Source organism: Nerophis ophidion, linkage group LG08 (genome assembly GCF_033978795.1).
Source record: "Nerophis ophidion isolate RoL-2023_Sa linkage group LG08, RoL_Noph_v1.0, whole genome shotgun sequence".
Taxonomy (NCBI): domain Eukaryota; kingdom Metazoa; phylum Chordata; class Actinopteri; order Syngnathiformes; family Syngnathidae; genus Nerophis; species Nerophis ophidion.
This window is the reverse complement of record NC_084618.1, coordinates 27360508-27376763: the sequence shown is the minus strand read 5'-3', so window position 1 is coordinate 27376763 and position 16256 is coordinate 27360508. Positions and strand designations below refer to the sequence as shown.

Here is a 16256-nt window from a genome sequence, read left to right as displayed (position 1 = left end):
TTACATCTTCGATCTCATTAGATTGGCCGCCATTTTCGTTGTGACCAAAGTACATGTTTCATCACCAGGCTGACTGGTCTGGATGAACTGGATTGCAGCTTCAACGAGATCGAAGCCTTGCCGTCCTCCATCGGCCAGTGTGTCAGCATCCGTACCTTCGCTGCCGATCACAACTTCCTTAGCCAGCTTCCCCCGGAAGTGAGTGCATGTCTCGCTCTCGTGCTGACTTACTGTATGTTCCTTATTTAATCCGTTGCTTTTTTTTTTATAACGACAGATGGGCAACTGGAAGAGTGCAACGGTGCTTTTCCTCCATTCCAACAAGCTGGAGTCGCTGCCGGAGGAGATGGGCGACATGCAAAAGCTAAAGGTCATCAATCTGAGCAACAACAAGTGAGGACTGACATCTGTTGAGCTTTAACAAAATACACGTGTGCTAACATGAGACGACTATGCTTAACTGACCTTGCAGCAGCTCTTGTAACCAGAACTTCTTATTATGAGCATAAACAAAAGCGGTGTCAACAATACCTTCATTAAACCTATAATCACTCATCTGAAAACTATCCCTTCCAACATTGGGTGCTTAGTTTAAAAATGTTATGGTGCTATGAAATGATCCATTCTAGTGTCAGACTGTCCCCATCATATCAACTTAATCAGGTTTCACTGTAATTCTAAAAACCTGCATAATTTACACTATTTTTTTTAATAATGGAATGTTAGTGTGTTCCTCGTGAGTATAGGGATTCATTCATGGGGTTGTGAGGATTTTAAAGCTCCAGATTTGTATGAATTAATTCGCTAACATCTTAGACTTGGATTTAGACTTAATTTCTATTGTCATTCAAATTTGAACTTTACAGTACAGATAAGAACAAAATTTTGTTGCATTAGCACATGGTAGAGCAGGATAAAAAAGCAATAAAGTGCGGATATAAATAAATAGATTACTGTACAGATAAATGTATTACACTTTTTCATATGCGTCCACGTATATGGATGTATGTTTTATTGTTTTTTTTATTCCAGCGAGTTAATCCATTTTGGGGGAATTGAGGGGATAATTATGATGGGAAGAAGCTGTTTCAGAACCTGTTGGTTCTGCTTCAGCTGCGGAACCTCTTTCTAGAGTCCAGCAGAGAAAACTGTCCTTGGTGGGTGTGGGAGGAGTCTTTGCAAATTTTCTGAGCCCTGGTCAGGCAGCGGCTATTTGCGATCTCCTGGATAGGAGGAAGAGGAGTCCTGATGATCTATTCCTGCTTTGTTCAACTGCAGGTTGAGGAACATCCCCTACAGTTTCACTAAACTGAGCCAAATGACAGCAATGTGGCTGTCTGAAAATCAGGTAAGGCCCAACTTACTGCCTTTGTGGCCTCATCTATACACTGAAACTAGAAATGAGTATCTTTTTGAGACACAAAACCATTTTTTTTTATTTCTTCCAGTCCAAACCCTTGATCCCACTGCAGAAAGAAGAGGATCCAGAGACTAAGAAAACTGTGCTGACAAACTACATGTTCCCCCAGCAGACCAGAACAGAGGACTGTGAGTACTGACATATTTATGTTATTAGCATTAGCAGCCTTTTCCAAATAAATCACACATCTTCAGTGTGATGGGTGAACCTGCAAAGTATGCCTACATGCATATTTAGTTGGTGAGTGGGCTACCTGAGACTGAGTTGGCTTCCTCTGCCAAGCGTTTCCTAACGAGGTGTCCTGTTACATCAGGTGAACTGCATAAACCTGTCTTCTCTCGGGAGTGATTGACACGCTACACGCTGGTATAATGGTCACGAGTCCCCTTAAACATCTGTGTAATGATCTCAGCAAGTTAATGTCCTATTGTACATGTTTGTCAATTCACATTTCATTACAGTTATGGAAACATGCATCTTTAGGGATGTTTTACTGAGTCATTGTTATCTTTGTGCCATCTAGTGGTCAAACTCAGACTTGCACTCATTCAATACAACAGATTAAACAACTTTTATTTTTTAATCTTGAAAATATCGCAGTATTATCTTTGTTAAGGTTATAATTGATACAGATCTTCTATTAACTCTTTTTAGGTTGTATACGGTTTCTTTTGTCCTGAGGCATTTAAAAAAAATAATACAATTATAGGCTTGGGATGATTGTCAATAAGTTAATTAATTGAACGATAAATGAAAACTGCCTCGATAACTTGAAAATGTGTGTTTCTTTTTTCTTCTCTGGCTTTCAGAGTTAATACAAGATGTCTTGCTCTGTGCATCGTTATCAGCACCTGATCATGTGTAATTGACAGTAAAATTAAATGAACAGAGTGAAGCCTCTTGTCAGTCATCCACAAACTTTTTTGGCATCAGCATGCGGGACCGCTAGCTTACACACACAGAATACACGGACATTGCCTCGCTAGTCGCTCATCACTAGTGAGAAGCATTACTAAGTAACAAAATTTGGAGGGAAAAAGATTACAAAGCCAAATGTCCCTGTGTGGAAATATTTCATCTTCAAAGTGATCAATCAACTTGACCCTATAAGCACAGACAAACAAACGGGCAAGTATGCAGCGATGGCATTGGCAACAAAAAAAGACAACAAAACTGTCGACCCAATTTGTCCGTTTGGGGGGTAAAAAAAAGGGCACATCAAGATGCTCAATATGTACTGAAGTGCAATTTTTGCTAACAGATTGAGAGTTCATTTTAGTTTAGTTTGTTAACTATTTAGGATAATTAAGATATTGACCTACCAATTACAATGGTAAAAAATACTACAGTAATAAAACATCTTTATTGAGTTTTAATGTGTTACTGACATTATTATTTTTATTATAGTTACAGTTGAACTATTCTATTCTACATTATCATTGTCAAATGCTTACAATGTTGTCCATAGAGACAATTGTATTATATTGTCTTATGTCGCATTAAAAAAGCATTAAATTAGATTTGCTGATAGCTGCAGAAACGCTAATAAAGGTGTAGCAATGTTGTTGTTGAGATAATTTAGTGTGTTCACAAGCGACGCTCCCTGTAAGCGACTTGATCTCTCTTTATTTAAGATCCATGTCCACCAAGACTCATTTGCATGTGTTTCAGACATTCCCAACTCTGACTCGGACAGCTTTAATCCAACCTTGTGGGAGGAGCAGCGCAAACACAGAGCTCAGGTGGCGTTTGAATGTGACGAGGACAAGGACGAGAGGGAAACGCCTCCGAGAGTATGTGATCTTTCGAAAGTTCCCTCTGGCTTTTAAGTGGATATTTCTAATGAAGGTGTTTACTTTCTGATTGACTTTTACCGGCGATCCTCTAGGAGGGCAACCTTAAGCGCTACCCCACTCCGTATCCAGATGAGCTGAAGAACATGGTGAAGACGGCCCAGTCGGTGGCACACAGGCTCAAGGAGGACGAGTCGGGCGATGAGTCTGTAAAAGACTCCAAACCCATGGAGAGGAACCATATTGGTGTGCAGGATGTGGGAGTAAAGGTCAGCTTTTCTATGACGTCTCCTCTGCTTGAGTTTTTCCACTGACATTCATGTTTGTGTGCAGGTGATAGAAGCCCCGTGTCCTAATGGCCGGCTGTCAGACACAGAGTCCAAAGCTTGCAACGTCACATTCACAATCCCCAACCATCCACAACCAGTATCAAAGGACACGTCTGAGTCTTTCAGCTCCCAGCTTGTCCCACTCAGGTCATTGGAGGGCTCCCTGATGAACCATGAGGACACGCTGGAGGTACGCAACAGCTTCATGTCAAAGCCTCCCGGGAACTTCATACTTCTTCTCATCCCAGGATTCTGAGGAGCTGTCTGAAGAAGAAGAAGAGATGAAAATTGCCGAGATGAGGCCGCCTCTCATTGAGATCTCCATCAACCAGCCTAAAGTGGTGATGATAAGTAAGGACAAGAAAGGTACGTTCTGTAGGGCTGTGGCTATATCCTGTAAGAAAAGAGACAACCATGTTTGCTGCACATAAATAAATATATTCTTGCCATCCAGACGACAGCAAGGATGCGGACTCGCTGCTTGACGACACTGTGGCCAACAGCAACCAAAACAACAGCAACTGCTCGTCACCGTCACGAATGTCGGACTCTGTGTCGCTGACCACCGACAGCAGTCAGGACAACTCCCTGTGCACCCCGGAGAGGGAGGCAAAGATGCCCTTCCTTTCAAAAAGCAGGTCAGTATCACGATTCAGCTCTTTTTACAACAACACGCTTCCCATTTGGCCAACATCATCCTCCATCTTTGTTGCAGGCAAGAAGACGAGAACATGAACCCTTCCAAAGACACCAGCACGCTCCTTCATAACGGCAACGGCTCTGAAACATCTCTCCAAGCGCTGCTGAGGGGCCAGCAGACCACCACCGAGCCAGCGGGCGACTATGACCTGTCCATGGAGGCCAGGCTGGCCTTCATCGAAAAGGGACTGAACAACGGTGTGGGAGACGGCTACACCAAGTGGGACCAGATCAACATGAACGTGTCCAACCCGCCGACAGACAACATGGTCCAGCTGGAACCTCACAATGGTTCACTCGGACGGGAGGAAGTTGACGCCAAGCGGGGTTATGACAACATGCAGCACTTTCAGAACGGGAACCAGCAGGTCGTGTCCGCGGCCGGCGTGACATCAAGTGGCGAGATGTCTCGCAGCACCGAGGAACTGTCTCCAGAGAAGAGGGGCCACCCCCCTCAGGTGACCAAGTCTCAGAGTGTCAGCAACATAGAAACGGGCGCATTGAAGCCGTATTCGTTCGACAACGATGGCGACGCCGCAGCAGAGGCTAGGATGGTGGGCAGTGGCCCCGGGCCCAGTCAGGGCTCCACGGCTCAGGGCCAGAGCATAATGAGGAGCAAATCCGCCTCCTTGCTTAACGACCAGACTCTTCAGGTCTACCCGAGCTCTCACGCCTCCTCCTCAGACATGCTGTCGTCCTCAAATCTTGCCGCCAGCTCCAGCAGGTACCCATCCCCCTCCAGCATGGCAATGGGCGCGCCCCCTCCTCAATACAATGTACAGTATGCAAGCAGCGCCATGCCAAAAGAGGGGATGTGGGGCCAGAGGACGCCAATGCCTCCAGAACACCAAGGCTACCTCCCACCCGCTGCCCACTCTCTCGCCAACACAAACTACTCCAACCGTAATCAGGCCCCCCCCTACCCGCTGCAGCCACAGCACAGGGCCCCCCCCATGGGATGCAAACTTTCTGGGGACATTTGGGCCAAGGATAGGCTTCCGTCTACTAGCAGCCTGTCCAGTGGGGGACCGTTACAGCGGCAGAGTAGCGCCACCTCCGTGGGCGAGGGCAGACGCATGCAGCTGCCTGAGGGCGACTACATGACCTACAGGGACATCCACACCCTCGCCAGGGGCCCGCTGGCCATGAGCCAGGCGGCGCAGAGGCCATTTTCGGCCCGCACTTACAGCATTGACATCTCCACTCCAGCTCGGCCTCCCGCCGCCAGGCCGCAGCCCCACGAGCTTCCAGAGAGGACAATGTCGGTCAGCGACTTCCACTACCAGCAAGGCAGCCCCAGCAAGAGGCCCAATGTCAGGGTGAGGTCGGAGCACTCCCTCCTGGACGGGCCCGGGCTGGTGTCGGGGGGCCCGGGAAGGGTACCGGTGGACTGGAGGGACCAGGTGATGCGGCACATTGAGGCCAAGAAAATGGAAAAGGTAAAAAAAAAAAAAGATTTATGAGCAAAAAATGTAATGAAACTACACTCTTTGATGCAAGATCTATTCTAGTCTATTGGAACGGAGGCTACAATTTAAGCACATCTGGTATTCCTTTCCTAATGCATGAAGCGTTTGCTCTTTGTTGCATGTGTGTGTCACTCTTTTGGTGGATTGCATGGCCACCGCTGACGTGTGGGCCGGCGCCTGATGTCATCTGTCGTGTTCAGAACGCGCTGTCTCGCTCCTATAATTCCAATAGCGCGCCGCTGGGCTCCTTACACTACAGCAGCTGTAGGGATGTGCGAGTCAGCCACGGCTCGCTGGTGTTTAGGCCCTATGGCGCCTTCAGCGTGAGTACCGCCACATGAACGTCAACTGCCAGCGTTCATGCTAAGGCTTCCCGTTAGTCCGACTAGTGTCTCCTGCTGTATTAGACCCTTGCAAACATCCGCCACTGAGACCAGTGTGAGAATGTTTGTGTTGTTAGTATCCCAAGTGCTCCCTGTACTTTGTACATCCCATCATTTATACAAGTGGAATTTACAAACATTGAACAACTAGGTATGGGATTCTAGACCCCAATAAGCCCTAATATATGTTCACGTTAATATCAGCTGCTGTCTTAATCCTCCAACCATCACCTTAATCGTCTTTTAACTTCCTGTGCTACTTCATCGTCTTCATCCTCCACCTTGTCATCGCTTCAGCGTCACCTCACAACGTCTCGCTTTGTGCTTTGACGTCAGAGTGTGTACGGAAGGTAAGTAGAGGAGAACGTGCAAATATTTTAGCGACGCTCAGTCGGCATGTAGTTGAAAGCCGTGCTTTTGCTCCTCTCCTATTTGTCATCAAATTGTTTTTCCAACAACTTAGATCAGCATCACACTGTTTGCTGTCCTTGTCCTTTCATGATGATATATTTCTGTGGGAATAATCAACATTTGTCTCTTTTAGGACGATGTTTTTGGACCGCCAGGTCAGCAGAGCTACACCATGGACTCGCGCAGAAAAGTAGGTTGAAGTCCCTTTTCTACTACTAGAGGGTGCTTCACCAAACTAAAATATGTAATTGGCACCGGCATTAATCAAGCATGTTCATTCCTGCACTGGTGCTGTGTACGGATAAACAGTGAGAAGCTTTGATGTCTGCTTTGGTGTCCCAGGTGCCTCTGATGAACGGACAGATGAGCTCAACCGCTCGTCCTCACATGAGCCAGGCGCCCATGGCCCGCCATCCCTCGAGAGAGCAGCTCATTGATTACTTGATGCTCAAAGTCTCCCAGCAGGGGCCCCCGCGGGCGCCACACGAGGCACCACAGCACGAGGTCAGTTTGGTCCAAAACCTTTCTCTCGTTCCCTCTTTGACTTTGAAATAAAAGCAAAAACCCCTGTTATTTTAGGATTGGAAATAACAAAGTTACTTCATTTCAGATCCATGTGAAGTTGGAGAAAAATCCTGAACTTGGTTTCAGTATATCGGGAGGAGTGGGAGGTCGTGGCAACCCTTTTCGTCCAGATGACAATGTAAAGTTTTCTTTTTTTTTTTAAATTTTTGTGTCATTAAAAATGTAACTTCTAATTATTGCAACAATAACATGTCCAACTTTGATAATTTTAGGGTATTTTTGTGACGAGGGTCCAACCTGAGGGACCGGCTTCCAAGATTCTTCAGCCCGGTGATAGAATTATCCAAGTATGTAACTTTTTGTACCAACAAGTTAGCCTGGGGTGATAGTCAATTAAAACCTCTAAAGGCCTCAGGGGCCACATGCTTGGACAGCACCTTTTAGCTCTTATTTCCAAAGTTGTGTACACTATTGAATTGGGGTCTTATGGCCGCTTATGTGGACACTTATACTGCCATCTGGTGGTGTCAGAAGAGTATAACCTACAATGGAATTTGGGAAAAAAAGTGTAAAAATAAGAATTAGCATGTCACCAAACATGAAGTACACGTTTGTTACTTATGGAATAATAAGTACATCATATCAAGAGATGATTTGTAGTTTTTATTCTAATTAGTGTCCAATACGCCCAAATAGCAAAGAGAAAAAAGGGAAAAAAAGCATGTACACAAACAGTTTGGACCTTAAGAAGTTTTTAATCACTTAATCCAACAAAATGAATATTGACTTGATAACTTTGTCGGCATTGATAAATTGTCATGTATGTGTGTATTTTCTTTGTCTCTTGCTTTTAAAAAAGTATGAGAGCCTTCACTTTGTCCATCGCTCTCAGCACTTAAGTTTATTCAATTGCAGATTTATATCAACAGAGTGAATCCTCTTGTCGGTCATTCACTATGTATACCTTTGTCTAGGTGGGTCGAGGCAGAACCGCTAGCTTACATACTTAGAGCACCTTGCTCGTCGCTACTTGCAAGTAGCTACTTTGGTGAGAATTACTGCAAGGTAGCAACAAATGGATTTCAAAGCCAAATGTGTTCGGAATATTTTGGCTTTAAACCCAATGTAAACGAAGAGCCCATCAACACAAACGAACAAGCCGAGATGCCAAATTTGTTGGAAAGCGATTGCAACAGAAAAAGGACAACAAAACAAACCACCCAACAAAGTTTTTCCAACTAGTGAAAAAACTGCACTCAAGATATTTCATAATTATTTATTTAAATTTTAGCTATTCAAATTTTTTTAATATATTTTTACTTATTTAGGATAGCTAAAAGTTTATAAGCTTCCAATTAGTCAATTGCTGAATTAAATGAATCCGCTTCTCAGTCATCCACAATCTTTGTCTTGGTTGGTGGACTGCTAGCCTACAGCTAGTTGTGAGTGAGAAACACAGCAAAGTAACAAAAAGTAGGAAAACATTGGATTTCAAAGCCAATTTTGTTGGAATTTGGCTTTAAACCAAATGAAAAAAATTAGCCCATCAAAATGGATGACTGAGCCAGTATGCCAAATTTGTTGGAAAGCAAGGGCAATAGCTCCTCTCTGAGCTGCCACCTTATCGTGGTAGAGGAGTTTGCTTGTTCCAATGATCCGAGGAGCTATGTTGTCCCTCCTGGGTGAAGGATCAGACAAAGAGCAGCTCAAAGACTTCTATGGAAATGCAAAAACCGAGACTCCAATTTCCGTCGCCTGGACGCTGGTCACCGGGCTCCCCCTCTAGAGCAGGCTCGGAGTTAGGGCACGATGGCGAGCGCCTGGTGGCCGGACATGTCCCGTCCCCGAAGCGCCAACATGGGTCCCCCCTCCAATGGGCTCACCACTCATAGGAGGGGCCATAAAGGTTGGGTGCATCGTGAGCTGGGCGGCAGCCGAAGGCAGGGCACTTGGCGGTCCGATCCTCGGCTACATAAGCTAGCTCGTGGGATGTGGAATGTGACCTCAAAGGAGCCTGAGCTAGTGCACGAGGTGGAGAAGTTCCGATTGTATATAGTCGGACGCCCTTTGACGCACAGCAAGGGCTCTGGAACCAGTTCTCTCGAGAGGGGCTGGACTCTCTTTCACAATGGCGTTCAAAGCAGTGAGAGACGACGGGCTGGGGTAGCAATTCTTATCGCCCCTCCGGTTCAAAGCCTGCATGTTGGAGTTCAACCCAGTGGACTAGAGGTTAGCTTCCCTTCCCTCTAGGATTACCGCTGTCGTGGTGGTTATCCTAGAACCCGTTGGTGGACATTGGCGGTGAGGGATGCTGTCAAGCTGAAGAAATAGTCATATGGAGTTCTTTTGGCTCATAGGACTCCGGAGGCAGCGGACAGGTACCGACAGGCCAAGCGGTGTGCGGCTTCCGCGGTCACGGAGGCAAATATTTGGACATGGGAGGAGTTCGGGGAAGCCATGGACAACAACTTCCGGACGGCTTCGAAACAATTCTGGACCACCATCTGCCCCCTCAGGAAGTGGAGGCAGTGTACTGTCAATACAGTGTATGGTGAGGATGGTGTTCTGCTGACCTCGACTGCGGATGTTGTGGAATCGGTGGAGGGAATACTTCGAAGACCTCCTCAATCCCTCCAACATGTCTTCCTATGAGGAAGCGGTGCCTGGGGAATCTGTGGTGGGCTCTCCTATTTCTAGGGATGAGGTTGCTGAAGTAGTTAAAAAGCTCCTCTGTGACAAGGCCCCGGGGGTGGAAGAGATCCGCCCGGAGTTCCTTAAGGCTCTGGATGCTATGGAGCTGTCTTGGTTGACAAGACTCTGCAGCATCGCGTGGACATCGTGGGCGGTACCTCTGGATTGGCAGACCGGGGTGGTGGTTCCTCTCTTTAAGAAGGGGAACCGGAGGGTGTTTTCCAACTATCCTGGGATTACACTCCTCAGCCTTCCCAGTAAGATTTATTCAGGTGTACTAGAGAGGAGGCTACACCGGATAGTCAAACCTTGGATTCAGGAGGAACAGTTTGGTTTTCGTCCCGGTCAAGGAACTGTGGACAAGCTCTCGGTATGGTCCTTGAGGGTGCTTTGGAGTTTGCCCAACCAGTCTATATGTGCTTTGTGGACTTGGAGAAGGCAGTCGACCGTGTCCCTCGGGAAGTGCTCAGAGAATATGTGGTATCCGACTGTCTGATTGCGGCGGTCCGCTCCCCGTACGATCTGTGTCAGAGCTCGGTCCGCATTGCCAGCAGTAAGTAGGACACGTTTCCAGTGAGGTTTGGAATCCGCCATCGATTCTGTTCATAACTTTTATGGACAGAATTTCTAGGTGCAGTCAAGCCGTTGAGGGGATCTGGTTTGGTGGCTGCAGGATTGGGTCTCTGTTTTTTGCAGATGATGTGGTCCTGATGGCTTCATCTGGCCAGGATCTTCAGCTTTCACTGGATCGGTTCGTAGCCGAGTGTAAAGCGACTGGGATAAAAATCAGCACCTTCAAGTCCGAGTCCATGAATCTCGCTGGAAAAGGATGTAGTGCTCTCTCTTGGTTGGGGAGGAGACCCTGCCCCAAGAGAGTGAGTTCAAGTACTTCGGAGTCTTGTTCACAAGTGAGGGAAGAGTAGAGTGTGAGATCGACAGGCGGATCGGTGTAGCGTCTTCAGTAATGCGGAGGCTGTATCAATCCGTTGTGGTGAAGAAGGAGCTGAGCCGGAAGGCAACGCTTTCAATTTACCGGTCGATCTACGTTCCCATCCTCACCTATGGTCATGAGCTTTGGGTTATGACCGAAAGGACAAGATCATGGGTACATGCGGCCGAAATGAGTTTCTTTCGCCGGGTGGCGGGGATCTCCCTTAGAAATAGGGTGAGAAGCTCTGCCATCTGGGGGGAGCTCAAAGTAAAGCTGCTGCTCCTCCACATCGAGAGGAGCCAGTTGAGATGGTTCGAGCATCGGGTCAAGATGTCACCCTAAACACTTCCATAGGGAGGTGTTTAGGGCACGTCCGACTGGTAGGAGGCCACGGGGAAGACCCAAGACACGTTAAGAAGACAATATCTCCCGGCTGGCCTGGGAACGCCTCGGGATACCCCGGGAAGAGCTGGACGAAGTGGCTGGGGATAGGAAAGTCTGGGCTGCCCCCGCGACCCGACCTCGGATAAGCGGAAGAAGATGGATGGATGGATGGCAATGGGAATAGAAAAAAACAAAAACAAACAACCCAACCAAGTTTTACTGACTAGGAAAAAATTGCATTTTAAGATCTTCGATATTTATTTATTGACATTTTTCATGTTTGTTTCCTTATTTAGGGTAGTCAAAAGTTTTTGAGCTTCCAATTAGTCAATTGTGGAATTAACGCTCTTGCCGCTCATCCACAATATTTGTCTCAGTTAGTGGTGTCGCGAGTGAGAAACACTGCAAGGTAACAAAAATTAGGAGACAAAAAAACTATTTCAAAGCCAAATTTCCTTTTATAAAAATATTTTTGGCTTTAGAACAAATTTAAAAGATTAGCCCATCAACACGGACAAACGAGCAAGTATGCCTAATTTGTTGGGAAGTGATGGCAACACAAATACAACAAAACAAACATACTCATAGTCGATTTTATTTGTATTGTTTGTTTACCGTTTTAGGATAATTAAGTCATTGACCTTTCAGTTACAATGGTACACTAAAGTAAAGAAAAATAAAAGTTTTAAGTGGTCCTTACTTGTATTAATATTGTATATTTAAATTACCTTATTGTTTTTTAATTTGGTTTCAAAATAATGCTGACAATATTATCGTGTATCGGAAATAATTTGTGGGACAGTATATCACCCTGTAAAATTGTGTCATCGGCCCAGGCCTACCCATAATGCACTTTTTTGTGTGTTTCAAACAACATCTCCTGTCTTCACAGGCGAATGGATACAGCTTTGTGAATATTGACCACGGGAACGCTGTGTCCCTCCTCAAGACCTTTGCCAACACTGTGGATCTGACAATCGTGAGAGAAGTGCAAGCGTAGACGGGACAGGGAACAGGAGATATTATTTTTCTAGATCCGTGGGCACCTGTTGGGACTATTTGTGGTAGCTGAAACGGGAGAACGCCACTCGAATGTAAGCGGGTCGACACGCCCAACATCAGCCAACGGGGGCCGTCACTGTGGTTTCTATTTTTATACAAACTGAGCTCCCTTCGTGCAGAATTCCATGTTCTACCACTTGTCACCATGACCACTAGGGGGGCAGGGCTCCTCTGGCCTCTCCCGACCTCTTCACTCATCCACTTTGCCCTTTTTTTTTTTCCCAACTTTTGATGTGAAATGTCTGCAGTTTAAGGTGGACTGTGTCCTGCGCGGGTGGATGTGGAAGAAGGCAATGTTTGAGAACCTGCAGACACCCCGTATCTTGTCCAGCCGGCCACGTTCCCATCATACCTCGGAAGAATCGGTTTCTCGGACCAGGAGAGTTCAAAGTAGAAACAAGAAGAAAGTAGGAGAGCTGCTCGGCCTTAATGTGCTAGAGACGTTTTTATTTGTTACAGCGTGGCCACTCTTCTACACGACCAAAGCAAGTGTGCACATTAGGGATGGAGAGGATTAGTAACAACAGGTCACCATTTCATGTTTTTTGTTTTGATTTAAGGCGGCCACCATGTGGATTCATACTTTACTTTTGGGACACCACCACACTTTGCCTTTCTTTTTATGTCCGTTCATGTGAATTTGAGTTCTTTCTGTGTGGGAGCAGCAAGTGCCATATTGACCTGGGGATGACCTTTGAACCCAGCACCACCAAGCAATAGTCCGTTTGCAGCTTCCAGGCTTCGAAGCAATAAAAAAAAAATCACATTGGATTGTTTTTAAAGCTTTTTAGAAACACCTGATGATTTTACATGATTTTTTTTTGTTTTATATCAAAACGTTTTGTAATGAAATAGCACATGAAATATATATATGTATATGTATAGGTTAGTGTGAAGAAAAGTCTCTGCGTGGTGTAAATGTTTGTCACCCATTGTAACGTAGATGTTCTAAGTCAAAATGATTTTATTCACCTGTCAGCTGCATGAAGTGAGTCCGTCATTCCCTTCCAGCAGGACATTGAGCACATTCATGCAGACCAAGTTGGGCATAATTCTGTTAGTTAACAGTCCCTTTTCATACAAGATCAGCATGGATACTTTTTTCTGGCAAATGGTGATTTAATGTGCAGTTTTCAAAATGTTCTTTTGTTTCCTTGTTGGTGATTCTGATTTCCAAACATGTTAATTACAGTCTGTCTTTGTTGACAATCTTGGGAGATCATTGGTGGAGTTCTTCATCCATGACGTCTTATTTATTTTTGAAAGCTTGTTTTAGACCGTACTAATCAAAATGTAAATACGCAGAAACAGAAAATGAACGACGAGATTATCAAGTTTCAGATGTACAACCAGCAATAAGTTCCAATGCAGAGGCACCAGTTTTCATGAATCGCTTGTATGTTTCTATTGTACCTGAAATGGTCACAGTGACGTCGACATGCATTCATGCCACATTCCAGATTTTGTACATAGTGTTTCTGGCACAACCTGTGGAAAATAAACTAATGCTCTTTCACAATGAACAAGTTGGTTTTTTTATGCTACGATCCTCTCATAACATGTGCCGCTCCTCGCCGCTATGGGGCGGTAATGCGCAGCAGCATTCGTGAAACTCCATTTTTAAAGTTAGAAGAAACCAGCCAAGTGCTCCTGGACGTAAAAAGGGAAAGAGGAATATTTATACGGTAAAAAAAAATTGTAAAATAAGATTGTTTTGCACGATGAGCGGTATTCCCGGCACTGCCGTCGTCCAGGTGACCAATCTTTCATCGGCTGTGAGCAGCGAGCAGTTGCGCGCACTCTTCGGCTTCCTGGGGGATATCAAGGAGCTGCGGCTCTACCCGCCCGAGTAAGCGCAACATATCCGGGCCTGGCCGGGCAGGAAACACCGCGGATGTGCGACCTGTGCTCGGTCCTCGCATAAACCGATACGACGACGTCTTCGGGTGTCGTAATCTTTTAACCGAGCTCTTTGTCTGCTTTTCTCTTTACAGCAACACATCTCTGTCCTTCTCCTCCAAAGTGTGTTACATAAAGTATCGACATCCTTCCAGTGTTGGTGTGGCGCAGCATCTTACCAACACTGTTTTTATCGACCGAGCTCTCATAGTGGTGCCATGTGCAGAAGGTGAGTGCTAGCTAACGTTAGCGCCAATTACTCCCATAAAATGTCTCTCTAGTCTTAAAAAAAAAAACCTTTCCTTCTATTCAGCTGTTTGCGCTTCTGGTTGATTTGTACTATTTTAATGAATACTGGGGCATACAAAAACGAACCTCGTGCGTCATTGGTGACGTCACTGCAACGTTAGCTAATGCTAGCTAGTGTTAGCCTGTCACTAGGTGGTTTTTGAAGTACACAACAGTGCTTAAAATGAAAGCTGAATGTTATTGTGTGGATGCTGAGAAAGTCCCAACATTCCCACTAGATTCACACTGCAATCGTCAAAAGCAACGACACGAATGAGGTCAGGCAGGCACCCAATCAGATTGCTCAGATGTCCTCCCAATGCTGCAAACAGCCACTAGGGGGGGTAATCGCTACCTATTACAGTTGTCAAACTCCAGGCCCAGGGTACACTGGCCTGCCACATTTTACGTCCATCCATCCATTTCCCACCGCTTACTCCCTTTTGGAGTCACGGGGGTCACTGGCGCCTATCTCAGCTACAATCGGTCGGAAGGCGGGGTACACCCTGGACAAGTCGCCACCTCATTGCAGGGCCAAACAAATAGACAGACAACATTCACACTCACATTCACACACTACGACCAATTTAGTGTTGCCAATCAACCTATCCTCAGGTGCATGTCTTTGGAAGTGGGAGAAGGCCGGAGTACCCACGCATTCACGGGGAAAACATGCAAACTCCACACAGAAAGATCCCGAGCCTGGGATTGAACCCAGGACTGCAGAGCTTGCGAAAATAAAATTGCGTCAATAACTTACTTTATATTGTTTTCCTAAATGTATGCGTTTCTTTTTTCCATTTTGACTGATAAAACACATGCCATGCATGCAATTGAAAATTTTTGCATATTATTATCCAATAACGCAACAAATGTTTTATCATACATTTCATCCATCCATCCATTTTCTATTGCTTGTCCCTTTTGGGGTCGTGAGGGATGCTGGAGCTGTCACGCCAAATTTCTTCCGCCTTACAACTCCCCCAATTACTTCCGGGGTCATGATTAATACAGACGTTTTGTTAACGCTATATTATGAAAATATAACACTATATTATGAAAATATAACACTATTATAAAAATACAGATGTTTTGTTAACGCTATATTATAAAAAATAAAAACATTTACAAACACATGCTATGGGAGGACGTAAGAGGAAACGTGAGGAAACGTGACTCCGGAAGTAAATGCTTCATCCCATAGCTTGTGTTTGTAAATTTTTTTCTTTAAAAAAAAATATATATATTTTTTATAATATAGCGTTAACAAAACGTCTGTATTAATCATGACCCCGGAAGTAAATGGGGGGGAGGTTTTTGTAGGGGGGAAGAAATTTGACGTGACAGAGCCTATCTCATCTGCAAGGCAACTTTATTTATATAGCACATTTGCAACAATTTTTAAATTGAACCAAAGTGCTTTACAGGTAAGGGACAAGCGGTAGAAAATGGATGGACGGATGGATGGATGCATGCTTTACAGGTTAAAAAGCATAGAGCTAAAAAAACCAAACAAAGAACATAAACAATGAATGAGCTAAACAAAAGCAAAACCAATACAGTAAAAGGAGTCGGATAAAAAGAAAAAAATTGCTAAATAAAAAAAAAAGATAAAATTGAGAGAAAGTGCCATCCATCTTCTTCCACTTATCTGAGGTCGGGTCACGGGGGCAGCAGCCTAAGCAAAAAACGCAGACTTCACTCTCCCCAGAAATTTAAAAAAAAAATGGAAGGCGGCCATATACCCCGGACAAGTCACCATCTCCGACTTGTCCAGGGTGTAAGCCACCTTCCGCCCGATTGTAGCTGAGATAGGCACCAGCGACCCCAAAGGGGAACAAGCGGTAGAAAATGGATGGATGGATTATTCAATAATGCAACAAATGTTTTATCATACATTTCATCCATTTTCTATTTTGGGGGTGTGAGGGGTGCTGGAGCCTATCTCATCTGCAAGGCAACTTTATTTATA

General features: G+C 45.2%; 1 protein-coding gene across 9 annotated transcripts in view; it reads left to right on the top strand.

Moving 5' to 3' along the window:
• Nucleotides 1-16256, top strand: part of erbin (erbb2 interacting protein) — a 117597-nt gene that overhangs the window by 78293 nt on the left and 23048 nt on the right. For 7 of the 9 annotated variants that reach the window (XR_009807796.1, XR_009807799.1, XR_009807798.1 and 4 more), the window contains exons 12-26: nucleotides 69-198; nucleotides 278-393; nucleotides 1279-1348; nucleotides 1449-1548; nucleotides 3092-3213; nucleotides 3309-3482; nucleotides 3547-3732; nucleotides 3791-3908; nucleotides 3997-4180; nucleotides 4258-5680; nucleotides 6638-6694; nucleotides 6847-7008; nucleotides 7115-7207; nucleotides 7302-7376; nucleotides 14092-14225. Coding sequence is in view for 5 of the 9 variants with exons in the window: in XM_061908169.1 (XP_061764153.1) it covers nucleotides 69-198; nucleotides 278-393; nucleotides 1279-1348; nucleotides 1449-1548; nucleotides 3092-3213; nucleotides 3309-3482; nucleotides 3547-3732; nucleotides 3791-3908; nucleotides 3997-4180; nucleotides 4258-5680; nucleotides 6638-6694; nucleotides 6847-7008; nucleotides 7115-7207; nucleotides 7302-7376; nucleotides 14092-14225 (3144 nt within the window). In the remaining 4 variants the exon portion in view is untranslated. Of the gene's footprint in view, nucleotides 1-68; nucleotides 199-277; nucleotides 394-1278; nucleotides 1349-1448; nucleotides 1549-3091; nucleotides 3214-3308; nucleotides 3483-3546; nucleotides 3733-3790; nucleotides 3909-3996; nucleotides 4181-4257; nucleotides 5681-6637; nucleotides 6695-6846; nucleotides 7009-7114; nucleotides 7208-7301; nucleotides 7377-9386; nucleotides 9581-11927; nucleotides 13624-14091; nucleotides 14226-16256 lie in introns of those variants that run through there. The other 2 variants (XM_061908170.1, XM_061908172.1) reach the window with 2 other exon arrangements.